At 45.6% G+C, this 18142-nt stretch overlaps 1 protein-coding gene across 5 annotated transcripts in view; it reads right to left on the bottom strand.

The window, feature by feature from the left end:
• The window catches only part of ABCA7 (ATP binding cassette subfamily A member 7), a 2687121-nt gene that overhangs the window by 1201237 nt on the left and 1467742 nt on the right, over nt 1-18142 (bottom strand). For all 5 annotated transcript variants that reach the window (XR_011303245.1, XM_069647414.1, XM_069647430.1 and 2 more), the window contains 2 exons: nt 2455-2527; nt 867-1069 (listed from right to left, as the gene is read on the bottom strand). Coding sequence is in view for 4 of the 5 variants with exons in the window: in XM_069647414.1 (XP_069503515.1) it covers nt 867-1069; nt 2455-2527 (276 nt within the window). In the remaining variant the exon portion in view is untranslated. The remainder of the gene's footprint in view (nt 1-866; nt 1070-2454; nt 2528-18142) is intronic.

Raw genomic sequence — 18142 nt, 5'->3', positions numbered from 1 at the left:
TTGGGTGGGCCTTGCCTGCTCAAGCCCTACCTGGTCTAAGCCTCTGACCATACACCAGGGGGAGGGAGTCATTCTCCCTGCTGTTGTTGAACTGTATTACCAATGTGGAAGAGTCATTCCACCTGGTATGGTTGAACTGTGCAACCAAGTGAAAACAGACTAGGGGAAGGGAGTAATTCCCCTGGTTGCATCAAACTCTGAAGAAGGGAGTAATTCTCCTGGTAACCATAGTTGAAAAGACTTTCTGCTACAACCTATTAGATGATAGGCAGTGTATCTGCCAACGAGAACCTGGAAACAAACACTTCTAGCCCCCCCTGTCCAGAAGAAGGGAGTCATTCTTCTGACCAAGAAGGTCTACTTTATCTCTAGTTTAGTTTTAAGTGTAAGGGACAGAAGTAGGGTTTTTGACACACGACGGTGGACTATTGATTTACACAGACATTCTGACAGAACCCTTAGTGTTTTAGTTGAGGCAGGGAAACCCCTTTTAGAGTTGGGGAAAGTTAGGTTTTCTCTTTATGTTCTTGACTCAAAGGTCTATAGCAATCACCATGTCACCTGTGTGTGTGTCTCCTCCTTCTGCATCCTTGCAGTACCTTAAAGTTACCAAAGCCAAGGCTGTAAAAAACCATTAAAAGCAACATTTTCTGTGATCGTCTTATGTGATCCCAGTCACTTCTTTTTGATTCAAGTGCACAGACACCAAACACTTGTGCTTCCTCCTGCTCTGTGTGTCTGAGGAATTTTATAAAGGGAATGGGTTAATGGACAGCAGAAACCTGCACATAGTATCAATGGCATTTTTATTTTGAAATCTGTGCGCTTTTAGATTTGGGATCAAAAGCAATCTGTCAGTGTGGTACCTCTTCCAGAGTTGTATCAGATATGCCATAACTGGACACACCCAGCTCATCTAGGCGCACATCTAGTTCCTGGAAAAGCTTTCCAAAGCTGCCATCCTTGGCCCCTCCATATGGCAGGACGTAAACGACCTCTTGACCAATGTCCTCCACCAACCGGAAACCAGGTACATGCTTTTGGACCACAGCAGAGAGAAGAGGTGCATCTGGAATGCAATAGAAGAGATCATGGATTGAGCAGGGACAGTCATGGACTGAGTAGGGGCAGACCTTGAACAGGCCTGAAGTAGATTGATGAGTACATTCTAAAAGGAAGTTGTGATAGATGTGGTGGTCAGCTGAGAGAGTGCCACTATCTGTTTTTGATTCTAATCTACTGGTTAGAAACCCATGTTTACCGATTCACATAGTAGATATGTTTTAATTAACTAACTTTTTATTTGATATAAGCTTGCAAACAAATATTGTGTACGCTGTTCCAACACACACTAGCCTGGTATGTACTAAAACAAGAACTACAGATGTGCATATACTAGGTTGAGGCAAAGCCAAAGTGGACTCTGAAAGGGTTTAAGGTGCATGGAAAGGAGGCTGTTATAGTTTAGGGGATGGAGAAATTAGGGAAGTGTATTAGTGAGTGAAGGTGAAAGAACAAGGAACTGGAGATATGTAGGGGGACATACGTAATTAGAGGGCAGGCGAAAGCGATGGAACGTGGAGTTTCAGGGATGTTTGGCAAAGGGGATCTAGATAAGTGGGGAGACTAGGAGTGTTTTGGGGTGCGGAAACTGCAGGAGTTGGGGAGGAGAGGTGAATGAAAGATGTTGGGACGAGCTATGAGGTTCTAGAGGAGATGTGAATGAGAGACTGGAAGAATTTGGAAGAAGAAAAGAAAATATATGTGACGGGGAAGAGAAAGGGAAAATGAGCAAAGGTGATTCTGCTGAAGTTTGAAAAAGGGGTAGAAAGAGGAGACTGGGATGGGAGAGACTGGATATGTGTCAGAAAAGGGAAGAGAAAGTGGGGATTCAGGTGAATTTTGGGGGCGGTAGTAAGTTGGGATTTCTCAATAGTCTGTGGGGTAAAGGTGGAGATATAAAGAAATTGGATAGAGAAAGGAAATAATAGAGTACACAGTTGAAGAGTTTGGAAGTGGGAGAGCAACAACTGGAACTAGTGTGGACCCTGAGAAAGGTAGAGGAAAGGGGACTTTTAGCAAGTTTGGGATGAAGGGCAAGAAATGTACTTTTGAACAGTATGTCAGGTGGAATGAGAACACAGTATGTCACAAAGAATTGATAACAATGAAAGAGAATGCAAAATGTAGGACATACGACTCATGTGGTGCCAGTGATCACTAAAAGAAATAGTAACTAAAAAGCGTCCTTAAAAAAAACAAGCAATTAAAAATGATAATGAAGTGTTGATGGTGAGGGTGAATGCTTGGGGGAGAAAAAGAACATTTATATAGTATCAGACGGAGTAACAGCAAACACATGCTGATGGATCACTGAGCTACTGTAGAAGGAGCATAATTATTTGCGTATGTTTTGTTAATTCTTTCCTCATTATACAGAACAAACTCACATACCTGGGGATCTGGTCTCACTCAGCTGCTCGCTGCCAAGGCCTGTGTCATTGCTCTGCTCTGATGCATTGTCCTCCTGCCAATAACACAATGTCATTAAAAGATCAGTCCACTAACAATTACACAATTCTTTATTTCTCCAAGAGCTCACTGTGGACACCCTGCAGGGTGCAGATGTGCAATTGGACAGAAGGCTAGTAATGGATTTTGTGAGCATGTTGCCAGTTTAGGCATGTCAGATATCATTTCTTTCAAACACAATGTTATCTGTCTGCTTTAATTGGCGGCCTGACCTGATAGTTTAGTTTATTATTTGTATAGCGCCGCCTGGCCCTAGGGCATCCAGGCGCTTGCGATGAATACAACAAGAATAATGAATACAACAAGAATAATGCAGCAGAAATGTACAAATCGATTACATATTTACAAATTTACAGTCTTGGTGCATGCTAGTGCGGTAGGGCTAGGCAGTTTCTTTGGATAGAAGCCAAGTTTTGGTGTTGTGTCTAAATCTGTGAAAGGACGGTTCTGATCTCAGCTCGAGTGGAAGTGAATTCCAAAGTTTGGAGGCAAGCACGGGGAAGCTGGAGCCACCTGCTTTTTGGAGCTTAAATCTTGGGATATTTAAGCAGTGTGTTTGAGCTGATCTGGTAGGGCGCGCTGGGGTGTGGTGCTTGAGGTTGTCGGATAGGTATCTGGGTGCTTGGTTAGCTAGGCATTTGTGTGTGAGTGAGATGGTTTTATATTCAATTCTTTGTGGTATGGATAGCCAATGGCAGGTGCGTCTGGCGTCCGAGATGTGTTCTTGTTTGGGTATGTTCAGGGCTGCTCGCAAGGCGTTGTTTTGTATGACTTGTAGTTTGTTGATGTTTTTCTGACTGGTTCCCAAGTATAGCGCATTGCAGTAGTCAACTTTGGAAAGGACTAGCGCTCTGGCTAAGGTGATGCAGTTGGATGGTGAGAGGTAAGGTCTGCTGGCATTGATAAGTTTACAAGTGTAAGCAGTGGCTGATGAGATGGAATTGATCTGTCTTGTCAGTGTGAGGGAGGAGTCGAGGTAGATTCCTAGGGTTTTGACGCTGTTAGAGACGGTGATGTTATTGCCGTCTATAGTGAATGCTTGATAGAGTTTGTCGAGTTTATTAAGTCTGGGTTGGGAACCTAGGAGAAGAAGCTCGGTCTTGTCGTCATTAAGGCATAGGCCATGCTTGGCCATCCATTCTTGGATAATGGAATAAATGTTGTTGAGAGCAGTGAGGTCGGTGGAGTAGTCGCCTGTTAAAGGGATCAGTATTTGGGTGTCATCTGCGTAGTTGGTGTAGATGACACCCAAGCGGTCCAGTATGTCAAAGAGGGGTTTCGTGAATACATTGTATAGAGTGGGGGAGACGCAGGAGCCCTGGGGGACACCGCAAGTGACTGGGGCTGGGATGGCAGAGGCTGTGGGTGCGAAGACTCTCATGGATCTGTTGTTAAGGAAGGAATGGATCCATGCGTTGGCGTTATCTGAAAATTTGGCTGCTGAGGATAGATGTTTGCAGAGGATGTCGTGGTTGACCAGGTCGAAGGCGGCCGATAAATCAAGGAGGAGAAGGAGGGCTAGTTTACCATTGTCTTTAATGTTGTCCATCTGTGTCTTAAGGTCAATCAGGGCGGTCTCAGTGCCGTGTTTGGGGCGGAATCCTGATTGTCTGAGTCCTAGTAAGTTATTTTTCTCGAGGTGGTTCTGTATCTGGAGATAGGCAGCTCTGTCGAGGATTTTTAGTAGGAAGGGTACAGTCGTTATGGGTCTGTAGTTGGTGGGGACATTAGGGTCAAGGGTGGGCTTCTTGAGTAAAGGAAGAACCCAGGAGTCCTTGAGGTTGTTGGGCACTGTGTTGGAGGTGAAAGATGCGTTGATGAGGGAGGTGATGAAGGGAGCAAGTTGTTTGGCAGCATCTTTAATGATAGGGGCTGGGCAAGTGTCGCCTTGGCATTTGGACGGTTTGAGAGAGTGGATTATTTCTTCAACCTCTTTAATGGTTATGGTGGAAAACTCAAAGAGGTTATTGTCATCATTTTGGGGGGTGGTATGGGTGTGTGTAGAGGGGGTGATGTTATCGGAGAGGGTGAGGCTTTCTTTCTTTGTCAAGATTTTGGCTTGTAGCGTGGCAATTTTGCCTAGGAGTGCTTCCTGGATGTTCGTGCACCAGTGGATGTCTTTGTTGCAGGTGTCTGGAATGGGGGAGGGTGATTCGAGTTCTCTCAGGATATTGAAGAGCTCTTTGGTATTAGATTTGGCGTTGCTGATTCTTTCATTGTACATGTTTTTTTTAGACTGGATGATGGCTGATTTATAGATGTTCGATGCTAGTGCGTAGGATGTCTTATTAATAGTGGATGGTGACTGTTTCCATGCTAATTCAGCTTGTCTTTTGGCTTTGCGGAGTGTTTTTAGTTTGGGGGTGAACCAGGAATTGAGGTGTGCTCGTGGTTTGGCTTTCCGAAGCTTGAGTGGTGCTATGGTATTTATGGCCTTAAGGATAGTTGTGTTGTATAAATCTACTAATTCAGTAGGGTTGGTCATGGTGGGTGAGAAGTCGATGATGGGTTGGAGTAACGGGAGGAGTTTCTCTAGTGTGATATTTTTGTTGTTTCTTGTGAGTGTGGGTGGGGCATTGGAGGAGGGCCCTGGTATTTGAGTGCCTTTGTTGATGGTGAAGGTAATAAGGTGGTGATCGGTCCAGGCGCATGGAGTGTTGGAGAGGATGGTAGTGTTGCAATTGAGGTCAGCTATCCAGTCAAGGATGCGGCCTTTGTTATGTGTGGGTTGTGCGATATGGTGGGTGAGTCCTAATTCTGAAATAGTGTTGGCGATAGTGTGAGCTTTGTCATCTTTCTCATCATTGAGACCTAGATTAAAGTCTCCTAGGATGAGTAGTCGAGAGTTAGGTTTGATATTGTTAGAGAGTAGAAGGGCTATGTCGTCATTAAAGGATAGTATGGGGCCTGGCGGTCTGTAGATGAGGTGGATGGTGATAGTGCTTGTGTGCGTTGTGGATAGTTTGAGGGTGAGTAATTCCGCTGATGTCAGTGATTGGTTTTGTATGTGTCTAATGTTGATGGAACTTTTTGCAATAACGGCTACTCCACCACCTTTAGCTGTTTGTCTGTCTGCACGATAGATGGTATAGTCATTGGGTATAGCAAGTGATAGAGAGGGGCCAGCTGCTGGGTGGAGCCAGGTCTCTGTAATAGCTATGAAGTCGAGATCATTAACGGTGATAATGTCGGCAATGTCTAAGGCATGGGCGACTACAGATCTTGCATTGATGAGTGCACCTTTAATGATTTCGGTGGTGATGCATGATTTTTTGATGTGGGTGCGGGGGGAGGGTGCGATCAGGCCGTGTGATATCTGGTCTGTCGGAGGTGTAGGGCGTGTGCAGTGAGGGGCAGATTTGGTAAAGGTTATGTTTTGTTTGTTGCCTAGATTGGGGAAGGATGCGGGTGTGTGTGTTCTGGATCTGAGTCGGGTGAATCTCGATAATCCTGAGCAGGGATAGGATCTGCTGGTAGTAAGGTTCGTGATAGTGGGTTGGCCGATGGGAGTAGTTTGTGATGCTTCTTGGGGGCTGGGGATGTCTGCTATGCGATGAGAGTCAATGGAGGAGGTAGGCTGGAAGGGGTTGATGTTGGGTAGGAAGGGGGTGGGACAGGGTATGGGATAATGTCTGGGGCAGGCTAGTCTGCTGAGGCCGTTGGGGTGTAAGCGAAAGTGTGACCCTGTACAAGGGGTGTCATGGGGGACCAGGCAGAATGGGAGCATAATGAGGAAGGTCCAGGTTATCATTTCTGAGTTTAGAGGGAACTGACGCACAAAATCGTCAGAGAGAAGCTAGTGCGCAATGTTAGTACACAATGGTGCTGCAGTGAGGGTACTAGCGCAGAGAATCGGAGAAGTGCTAGTGCACAGTGCTGATACCCAGTACTAATACGCAGTGTAATCTAGGCGACCATAAGGCATTACACAATGTCACAGTAGTGTCTGAGCGACCATAAGGCACTTACACAATGTCACAGTAGTCTCTAAGCGACCATAAGGCACTACACAATGTCACAGTAGTCTCTAAGCGACCATAAGGCACTACACAATGTTGTCACAGTGGTCTCTAAGCGACCATAAGGCACTACACAATGTCACAGTAGTCTCTAAGCGACCATAAGGCACTACACGATGTCACAGTAGTCTCTAAGCGACCATAAGGCACTTACACAATGTCATAGTAGTCTCTAAGCGACCATAAGGCACTACACGATGTCACAGTAGTCTCTAAGCGACCATAAGGCACAACACAAGTGGTCACAGTGGTCTCTACGCGACCATAAGGCACTACACAATGTTACAGTGGTCTCTAAGCGACCATAAGGCACTACACAATGTTACAGTGGTCTCTAAGCGACCATAAGGCACTACACAATGTTACAGTGGTCTCTAAGCGACCATAAGGCACTACACAATGTCACAGTAGTCTCTAAGCGACCATAAGACTCTACACAAGTGGTCATAGTGGTCTCTAAGCGACCATAAGGCACTACCCAGTGTGAGCAGTAGTCTGTGTTATAGCGTACTGCGAGAACAGGGTTCAGTGAAGGCTTGAAACAGTTCAGGTTGCTGGCTGGAACAGTTGAAAAAAGGTTGCAGTAAGGGGCGGTATGTTACCCCAAAGGAGATGGGCGGGGGATCTAGCCCTATGCTCGGTGGTGTATACAGGCTAGAGATAGGCACAGTGCACAGTGCCTTCGAGGTGGGCCGGTTCGGAGCCTACTGGCTTGTGGTTGGCTCCCAATAGAGGAGAGGGGCCAATCACGATGTTTGCAGGGTAGCAGGGCCGGATGGAGGGCTAAAGATGCGGCGGGCAGCCATCTTTAAATGGTGTGAACCTCAGGGCTTCGATTGGTGTCTGGATGCACTTAGAGTGCATTAATGGGGCAGATCCTGGCAGGAAGGGCCGCACTGGGCAACGCTGGAGCAGTGCGGATATTGCTAAATAATTTGCCACGTGTTGCCTTCAAGATGCACGCTCGTGCTGCAGCTAGGGACTCGTGACATACCTGGTGTCAGCAGCTCCAGCAGTAGATGGAAGGAGCTCCTGCTCCTGGTGGCTCTGGATTGGTAAGGGCAGAGTTTCTGGCCCCTAGCTTTTGTGGCTCCGAATAGGCACCCAACAGGCCTTAGAATGGCCTTCGAGCTGGCCGCCGGCGTAATCCGCCTGCCGGCGGTTCCAGCTGATGAAATTGAGGCTTAGCCTCAGTTTCGCGCCGCGCTGCGCCCGGCATGGGCGAGTCAGGCGCCGTGTGGGGACAGGGTCAGGCAGGCCCTGTCCGAGTTCCAGGTTCGGCGCGTGGTTCCTCTGCTGGGCTGGTGGTGCTGGGGGGGCTCCTGCCCTCGCCCCACGATGAGGAAGGATGGAAGCATGTATGGACTGAATAACAATGTAGAAACTTGGACAGAACTGTCTACATTTGTAAAAAGACACGTATACCCCAGTTCTGGGTATAGTGCAAAGTGGCATATGCAGAACAAACACCTTACCCAATAACATGTGTGCATATTTTGTGTTTTAATTATTATAATTTTTTTTAAACACCTTCCTTTATTATAACATCACAAGCACTTTTCGAAACAGTAAATACAACGTTAGTTTCCAGAAATCAAAGTTAAAGATGTACATTTTAGAATAAGCAGTAGAAAGCCCTCTGTCAACTTGTGTTCCTCAGTGATGATAAATCTGATATTAAACAAAAGGTGAAAAACCAAACAACCCCCAAAACAAACATCAAACAAACAAAGAACAAGTTTAGCTTAACATCAGATCTATGAAGCACGTCAACTCAGTTATAAAAAACCCTGGTACGTTACATCAATCTCCCAGTACAGTTACAATATGATGAAGCTTTTAAGCAAACCTGGTTTACAGAATTGCTGCTCCCAATCTTTGACAAATTCGTAAAAGGCAAACCAAACTTTCAGAAATTTCTGATGGGTCCGAGCAGCAAGTGCGCAAACCTTCTCCATAGCCAGGACGACCCACCACTGCTGCGGGCCCTCTTCCGTTTTCCAACCTTGGGCCAGCGCCATACGGGCCGCAGTCAATAGAGGTGTAATGAGCGTCGCCATGGCTCCACTAGCAGCATATATGCCCTTAGCAATTGCCCCAAACAGGACTACCACTGTAGAATCTGGCAAATGCCACATCTCTTTGATAAGTCCCTGTATTTCTTTTCAAAAGAACTTGGCTTTAGGGCACTTCCACCACATATGTTCAGATCACCCGTGCACCCACATTTCCTCCAGCATAGAGGTAAGAACTGTGGATTCATTCTATGTATACTTTGCAGGGTCAGGTACCATCTATAGCAAATTTTATAAGCCGATTGTTTAATCGACATGCATTTAGATGCCTTGTGGGCCCTGTTCAGATCTGTCCACATTCTTCTTCTGAGAGGTTTATCCCCAGGTCCCTGTCACACCAATCCATGTATGGAAGCATGTCATCTGGCTGTGCCTTATCCAATAGGCAGTAAAGCAGCAAGCTGCGCTTCGACCTCAGGCCCTCTGGCCTAGGCAGTTCTATTCCCAATGGTGCCCTCACGCCCGCCTCTTTCAACGCCCTCTGGGAAATCCAATGTCTTATCTGTATATATGTATATCTCTCTCCTTCTCCCACATGAAATATATCCTTACAGTCCTCAAAAAGCAATGGATCTCGATCACGCTAGAAATCCATCAGTCTTAGATCAGCGCGACCCCCCCCCAGCCCCTCAGCTCTCCCAGAAAGCATTGCTCCAACCCAGAGAGAAGTGCTTGTTGTAACCCATCGGGCTGTAAGGTGCAAGACGCAGAGGAGTTTTCTTCCACTGTAAGGCTTGATCCCAATACCGCAAGGTGTTCTTGGTCCCCTCCAGTAACGGTCATCCCGCTCCCCGAACCTCACTTCCAACAAATTGTTATGTACCCAATGGGATGGATGTGACCTCCTGCTCAAGTTTACTCAAGCCCTTCTCCAGTTAAGACCCTGACCAGAACAGCATTGGCGCCAGTAGGGCTGCCAGCACGTAGCGTTTTACCTTGGGCACTCCCAGCCCGCGCTTCATCAGAGGCAACCAAAACACTGACGCTCTAGGGACCCTTGGTCTTTTCTTGGGCCAAATGAAAGACAGGATTTCCACCTGCAACGTTTTTAACATCGGGGCAGAGTTCCCAATAGGTAGAGAATGGACTGTGTATAGCAAGCATGGCACTAAACATCATCTTTATTGCCGCTATTCGGGTGAACCATGCGAGCTACTGTGCATCCCTTTTATGGAGATCCCATATACTGTCCTTTTGCGGACTGTTTCTTTAAAGGGATTGATGGATTGAAATGTATATGGGGGTGGGTAAGGGTATGAAAGCAGTGCAGAGGGGTTGGGGCACAACAAAGGGAAATGGGTGGTTTAGTGGGGAATCGCCGCATTTAAAAAAAAGATTTTGATGAGTTTTTTCAATGGATTTCTGTTGGCAAAAAATTAATCGAAAAAAGAACGGCAATAAAATGACATCGAACCAAAGATCTTCCGTTAATTGCCTGCATAGGGGGGTTATATTTGCCCCATACAGTACCTCATATTCCTTCATTAAAGTTATATACACGTATTCTAGCCCGCTAGATTCCCAGGCCAATGGGTATCTACTACCTATGTCCTCAGGGTCATCAGTTATATTAAGTGCCTTGGGTTTAGTGTAGCTAATAGAGAACCCGGACTCTTCTGCCAAGTCCCCAATTCTCAACTACACTCTCGACTGTGTCGGTTTCGTATCCCTCATAAATAACAGCACATCATCCGCATATGACACGATCTTGTGTATCCCATACTTATATTTCACCCCAGGGTCTGTCTGTCTTGTCTAATTCGGGCCGCCAACGGTTCCATGGCCAGGACGACTATTAGCGGTGACAACGGGCACCCCTAGTGTCTTCCCCTATCTAATCTTCACCCGTGTTGCGAGTTGCTCGCTAATCAAACATTTTGTAGAAGGAATTTAGAAGTGGGCCAGCACCATTCGTGCGAATTCCAGGCCACAGACAAACGCACCCAATGTGTGTTTAAGGAACCCCCAAATCTAGGCTGTTGAAACCCTGCCTCGCATCTAGGGCCACTAGGGAAGTCTATAACATCTATTGCACGTCTTATGTTGTCCTGCGCATGTAACCCGGACTGATCCAAGTGGATTGTCAGCTGTAACGCTTACCTGAAATCCTCGGGAGCGTAATACCTTCCCAGCCTGTGGACCTGATACCTGGGAGCCTTTAGGATTCTTTTTCCATTTGAACAAACCAAAGACAACAATAGAAATGCTATAACATCTATTAACTGAGATAATACTATATGAGATTTGTATTCCCCAAAAATAACTCCCTACTAACTCTAGGGCTGAATTCCCTTCTCACCTGTGTTTTATTATTGTGGAGCTCTCCGTCCTACTTTTCTACAGGGGCGCGTTGAGATGGAAAAACAATGGTAACTTGGGATGCTGATGAATTCTGTAGCTTCTTGCCTTTAATTGTCTATTCTTTTAAGAATAAGGCTTTGGGTAAGTCAGCAGGTGAAGATACTGTAATCTTGAGGGCTTGAATATATTCCTACGTTGGAGAGATCTCCCTTTCTAATTACATGTGTCTTTCTCTTTTTCGCAGGTTCAAGGAATTTGGGAAAATAATTATGGCTGCGGATGGCTGCAGAGTTACTCAGGATGAGAAAACGTTTTAAACGTAAGTTCTCCAATACAGAGTAACAGCAGCTTGCGAGGTGGAGCGCGGTAACTGTGAGGTGAAAACCTGTGGAACTTTCAGTTACGTAAACGCTTAAAAAACGAATACCTCTTGTGCTGTTTGCATGTTTTCGGAAAGGCTGAGGAAGAAAACCTTAGGAAGATGCGGTGGCTGCGGATGAAGCTTCTGACTGAAGATGCTGCGAAGGCGAGTGGAAACTGTTCACTGAAGATGCTGCAGCTTTGAGTGAAACTTCTGACCGAAGATGCTGCGGCTGTGAGCGAATAAGTGTTCTTACTGAATATAACAGCATCAGAGATAACTTCTGTCGGGTAAGTCTCTTCAGTGAACTATGGTACTCTTCCTAAAACTGATGTCTCTATTATTCTCTTTTTTCTCAGGTTCTGAGGAGAAACGCCGGTAGCTTTACCCGCTGTTAGCGGAACAGACAAGAAGCGCGCGTTGCAGCAGAGGCAGGGCTTAGGTAGCTCCCTCTGCTAATATAAATAGAATGTGCCTTTACTTGTAACAGGTTTTGTGGCGGCCATCTTAAATGTATGAAATTACTATTGAACATCACTGGTATCTATGGCAGTAGATGCTGTGAATGGTGTAAATGCCATTATGTGCCAGGCTAACACCCACCTTTGACCTGCTGATGGTTTCAATGTGCTCTGCCTAGCCTGAGTGCCTGAATAAGGGCTATGCTCACAGACTGGGGTCATGACAGTTACCCCCCCAGTGCCCCCAAGACTCCTCCCAAGGATGTACCCTCCGGCCCTGGCTTAGTGGGGTTGATTCTGATGAAACTTCAGAAGCAATCTGGCAGCATGAATGTTGGAACTAGGTTCCCAAGTTCAGTCCTGTGGACCAAACCCTTTCCAATCCACTAAGTAGAACAATTTCCTTTTGACAATCTTGGAATCTAAGATTTCTTTCACTAAGAATTCTGGTTCACCTTCTATAATCATGCGTTTGGGTGATGGCAGTAGTCTGTACCCCGGATTCATTGGTTTTAACAAGGAAACATGGAATACAGGATGAATTTGCATGTGAGATGGTAGGCTTAACCTTACTGCGACAGGGCTGACGACAGCTTCCACAGAGAATGGGCCCAGACACCTAAGCTGGAACTTACATGGGCACTTAAGTGCAATGTGTTTAGAAGACAACCATACTTTGTCTCCCAATTTATATTCTGGAGATTTTCTTCGAAGTTTATCTGCAAATTTCTTTTGACTTTCCTTTACTATAGTTAAATGTCTCAGGACCTATTTCTGTACCTGGGTAATGTTCTCATGAAGATTCTGTACTGCTGGCATCTCTAAGGAATCTGTTTGATTGAAGGTAGAGGTCCGAGGATGTGAACCGTTAAGGATGTAAAAAGGGGTATAACCAGTGGAGGTGTGTGTTCAGAGTTATTGTAAGCATACTCTGAAACCCAGAGGACATCCAACCAAGAACAATCTATTTGGTGGAGAAGACATTGAAGGTATTGTTCTAAGGTTTGATTGGTTCTCTCAGTTTGACCGTCAGCTTGTGGGTGGTGACTGGTGGATAAACGCACTGCAACTTTAGCCAACTCACAACATTTCCTCCAGAATTGGGAGACAAATTGACTCCCTCTATCAGAGATCACTGCTGATGGAAATCCATGAAGATGTACAATTTGTTCTAGAAACACCTTGGCAAAACTGTTGACGTGGGAAGTCCCTTAAGGGCAATGAAATGAGCCATTTTGGAGAACACGTCCACCACTACAAGGATTGTATTATAACCTGAATAAGGGGGTAACTCAGTAATAAAATCCATAGAAATGGTATGCCATGGTGCTGGTGGAACAGGTAACAGTTGAAGAAGTCATGCTGGTCTCTGCTTTGAGCTTTTGTTTTGGGCACAAATACCACAAGTTTGGATGAAATATATGATATCTTTGCGCCAGGTTGGCCAACTAAAATTTCTTTTGATCTTGGCTGTCTCTTAGCTATTCCAGGGTGGCCTTCAAGTGTTGCTCCTTGGTAATCTGCCATGACCTTCGTTTATAGCTCCTGATTTGGTAGGTAAAGGTGACTCTGGAAATAAGGTAAACTTTCTTGAAGGCAACACTTTGGTCGTTTTGACTTCCAGGCCTCTAACTCTGAAGTCGTTATGCTGAGTAGAATCTGTGACTTTAGGTCTTCTTCCGAAAATCCAGTGACACTAAGCACCTTTTCTTCTGGAATCATGCTCACTGGATCCGAGGTACCTTGGACCTCTTCTTTCTCTCCAGTTCGTGACAAGGCATCTGCCTTACCATTACGTACTCCTGGCCGGTAGGTTATTACAAAATCATATTCCTCAAAAAAACAATGCCCAGCAGAGTTTTCGGGATGACTGAGCCTTTGCATTGCGTAAATATTTCAGATTGCGGTGGCCAGTGAGAAGCGTGACAGTGTGCCGGGCTCCCAATAAATTGTGTCTCCATTCCTTGAAAGCATGTTTTATTGCTAGTAATTCCTTATCTGTGATACTGTAATTTAATTCTGCTGTTGAAAACGTCTTCGACCAGAAGGCCACTGGATGCAGTTGTCCCTTTTCTGTGTCTTTTTGAGATAAAACGCTCCCATTGCAGCACTGGATGCCTCGTCAGTTTATACTACAAACGGTAGCTCCGGTTGTGGGCGTCTCACATGTGTTTTATTATTGTGGAGCTCTCCATCCTGCTTTTCTACAAGGGCGCGTTGAGATGGAGAAACAATGGTAACTTGGAATGCTGATTAATTCTGTAGCTTCTTACCTTTAATTGTCTATTCTTTTACGAATGAGGCTTTGGGTAAATCAGCAGGTGAAGATACTGTAATCTTGAGGGCTTGAATAGATTCCTACGTTGGAGAGATCGCTCGTTCTAATAAATTGTGCCTTTCTCTTTTTCGCAGGTTCAAGGAATTTGGGAAAAGAATTATGGCTGCGGATGGCTGCAGAGTTACTCAGGATGAGAAAACGTTTTAAACGTAAGTTCGCCAATACAGAGTAACAGCAGCCTGCAAGGTGGAGCACGGTAACAAATGTGAGGTGAAAACTTGTGGAACCTTCAGGTACGTAAACGTTTAAAAAACGTCTTCTATGTAAAACTGTTGAGTTCGTTTTTTAATCAAATACCTTGTGTTGTCTGCAGGTCTTTGGAAGGCTGAGCAAAAAACCTTCGGAAGATGCGGTGGCTGCAGATAAAACTTCTAACTGAAGATGCTGCGAAGGCAAGTGAAAACTGCTGACTGAAGATGCTGCGGCTGCGAGTGAAAATTCTGACCGAAGATGCTGCGGCTGTGAATGAAACTTCTGACGGAAGATGCTGCGGCTGTGAGTGAAACTTCTGACTGAAGATGCTGTGACTGCGAGCGAATAAATGTTCTTACTGAATATAACAGCGTCAGATAACTTCTGTCGGGTAAGTCTCTTCAGTGAACTATGGTACTCTGTAACTCTTCGTAAAGCTAATGTCGCCAGTATTCTCTTTTTTCTCAGGTTATGAGGAGAAACGCTGGTAGCGTTACCCGCTGTCAGCGGAAGAGACGCAAAGCGCGCGTTCCAGAGGAGGAAGGGCTAAAGTAGCTCCCTCTGCTAAGGAATAGAACGTGCTGTTACTTGTAAATGGGTTTTGCGGCGGCCATCTCAAGTGTATGAAATTACTATTACCATTGAACATCACTGGTGTCTATGGACGTAGATGCTGTGAATGGTGTAAATGCCATATGTGCCAGGCTAACACCCAACTTTGGCCTGCTGATGGTTTCAATGTGTTTTGCTTAGTCTGAGTACCTGAATAAGGCCTATGCTCACAGACTGGGGTCATGACATCAGCAGAACTCTTGTCATACTCTGGGTCAGAAGCTTGGCATATATTTTTGTATCCCCATTTCACAAAGATATAGGGTGGTAGCTAGCGCAATCTGTCAAGTCTTTCCCTGGCTTAAGGATCAGTGACGTGGTGGATATGCCCATGTCCTACGTAACTGCCCCACTTTTCCCACATCCTATTAAAAAGCCTCGTCAGTGGCAGTATTAACCGAACTCTAAAGGTTTTGTAATAACCATTCCCTAAACCATCTGGGCCTGGTGCTTTATTAGCCGGTAAGGCCTACCTTTTCCTCTGTGACGGATCGTGTGAGAAACCAGAAGGTGTCTCATCACTAGTCCCCGGCGATCTGTCATCCAGGTGGCCAGGACACATCAATTTCTTTTGGATCCAGTTCCTGTGGGTAGCCCAGTGCGGGAGGATCACCTGGGTGAAGGGTCTTCGGGGAGTGGGACGCCGGATGGTGAGACGCGGTATACTCTTCCTTTAAACACCTTTACCCCATCCTACCTAGTTGAATATTTAGAAACTCTACACCCCCCACTTTTACAACACAAACACTTTCTCACTTACAGCCCGCTTTAAGGGAAATTACAGCCCGCTCTAAGGGAAAATAGACTAACACCCAAGCCGTGTACCTGACATGTGCCAATACCATGGTCAGGCAAGGTGAGGCAATTATCGACAATCACTCACATCTTACTTCCATTACACTTCCCCACATGGACAAAAGGCGGAGAATGAGAGCACACTCTGAGCGAGGCAAAACACACGAGGAAACAGCAGTTCCAAGATGGCAGTTTAACGAGAGAAGAAAGACTGCGAAACAGAAAGGGATCACAAGGACGGATGAACCCTTGACCCTTTCGACAAGGAACCGTTGCTCTCATGAGTCCTCAAGATTGGAAAACATAAGACAAGGAAAACAGGCTGAACAATCCTTTCTTGTGTGTCAGAGATACTCGAGGTGCTCCCGCATCAATAATCAAGTGGGGGAGAATAACCAGCCACTGTGGTACTGTCTTTGGCTCCAAGAAGAAAGCAGCGTCAGTGAAATCAAAACAGCCGGTGAGTTGGGGAGACCGATACAAGACCGTTCTGAGTTGAAGCCAAGGTTGCAAGCAGCAACATTTTATAGCGAGCTCTATTCTAATGTATACAACTGAGGAGTAACAAAAGTAGATACCTTTGATACGAAACCCGACAGAGGCAGATCATTTTAAAGTGAACAAATAAATGGGAATCTAAGTGGTCTTGTGATGGTCAAGCAAAATCCTGCGCACAGTCAAAAGTCTTTGATTTTTATGAAATTGAGAAGTTTGGAAAAATACATGAATCTGGTCCGAGCCCGGAAGAGAGAGACCAACTGAAGATTGTGTGTTAAAGTGTTTCTGAGCCCGGCGCAGTGCGACCCAGGTTGAATCAAAAATCACCCAAGAAGTTGTACATGAGAATCCTGAGGAGAAAGGAACTTTTGAATGTTTGTTTGTCGTATCCGGCCCTCTGAAGTAATAGGCTTTGAATGGCAAAGAGACTTTGGTACAGAAGGCCAGGATACTGAGACTTGAACTGCATCCTCGTGCTAAAGAAGCCAAAAGTGCTAACCTCGAGTGTGCCGCCTTGTCCTGTGCTGAAAACGTGGGAAGGGAAGCCAACGGCTTGAATATCCTGACATATCATTTCTTGCATACTTTTCTTTTGCATAACATTGTTTCCCACACTATTTGTATTTAGAGGGATTGGCAATAGCTTTATTAGTATAGGCCCTTTTATTTCGACAAGACACCACTAGGACTGAGTTGTTATTATTTGATGGTCGTAGCTTGCTCCCATCTTTAGATTTAGCAGTAGATGGGCGTTTCAAACCCAACTTAAGTAAATAAACATCCTTGAACTGTGATCACTTATGTCTGTCTTACTGTTTGCTACCATGCCTTCCTTACAGTACACCGTCCTTTATCTCCTTCTTGATTTCAGCCAACATTTCTTGGAGATCCGATCGTCTCGTGGGAGGGTCCTCCACCTCCAGATGCACATTTGAGTCCTAAGGCGAGTGAATTAGCGCTGATGTTTGTTGCTGCCGTTCGAAGCTTCCTGCCCCTGCATCATGACTTTGATGTCCACAGAAAGGGGGCTTTTCTGCTTGCCTGGCTGCTTGGACATCCTCACCAACTCCAAGGGGTGTCAATGTTGCAGTGACTCTGCCACCATACACCTCCTGGCTGATGATATTAGCCCACACACCCTTATGAAGTTAAGTGAGTTGTGTGACAATGAGCTGTTCAGTCAGGTTCGAGCGGGTCAGGCTATCTGTCCCGTGCCAGGGGTTGCTGCCACAACTCTGGGCTACTATTCTATGTAGGCATTCGAGCGTCATGATCCCATCCACCCATGTTAAGATTTCTAGGGCCCAATCCGCTGCCTACTCCCATAACCGGTCTGTACTCGATTCCAGGAGCAGTAGAGACGACTTAGGTCAATCTTCAATTACACGGGCTACACCACACCCTGGCCTTTCTACAATCTGTGTGAGGGTTGCTCTGCCTCACATCATACAGCCATAGGATCAGCCCTGTTGGTGACCAATGCACACGCTACTGCGCAGCGCACGGAATTAGCAGTGTTCAGAAGGGTAATGTACCAGGGTCTGTACCACCGCCGTTGAACAAACGATAAGGAAACGTGTAGCTCCATGGTGGACTTTGCTAGGGGCCTTAATGCCTCACCATAAGGCTTGTATTTTGTGTTTTACAATTTTACATTATTTATAGTACAAAAGAGTAATGTATTCCCAGTTCCAGACATTATTACCAAAACCCACCTGGTATTCTCAAAATGTAACAAAAAACTGTTGTAGGTATGTCAAAAAAAGGTGAAATATGGGCTATTTAATAACCATTTAAGCACCACCCAAAAAATGAATAGTTACTCACCGTAATGACGAACATACTCTTAGTCCATAGTCCCCTTTCCTCCATACTGTATGGGCATCCTTCGCGAGGGACGGGAGACGGAACCTTTTTCACCAGAAAAATCTTCTTCCCCATTAAATTTAGAGGCGCGT

The sequence above is a fragment of the Ambystoma mexicanum genome, chromosome 1p (assembly GCF_040938575.1).
Source record: "Ambystoma mexicanum isolate Mex_15411 chromosome 1p, UKY_AmexF1_1, whole genome shotgun sequence".
Lineage (NCBI taxonomy): Eukaryota > Metazoa > Chordata > Amphibia > Caudata > Ambystomatidae > Ambystoma > Ambystoma mexicanum.
Note: the sequence above shows the minus strand (reverse complement) of the source record. Positions and strands in the feature narration are given on the sequence as shown.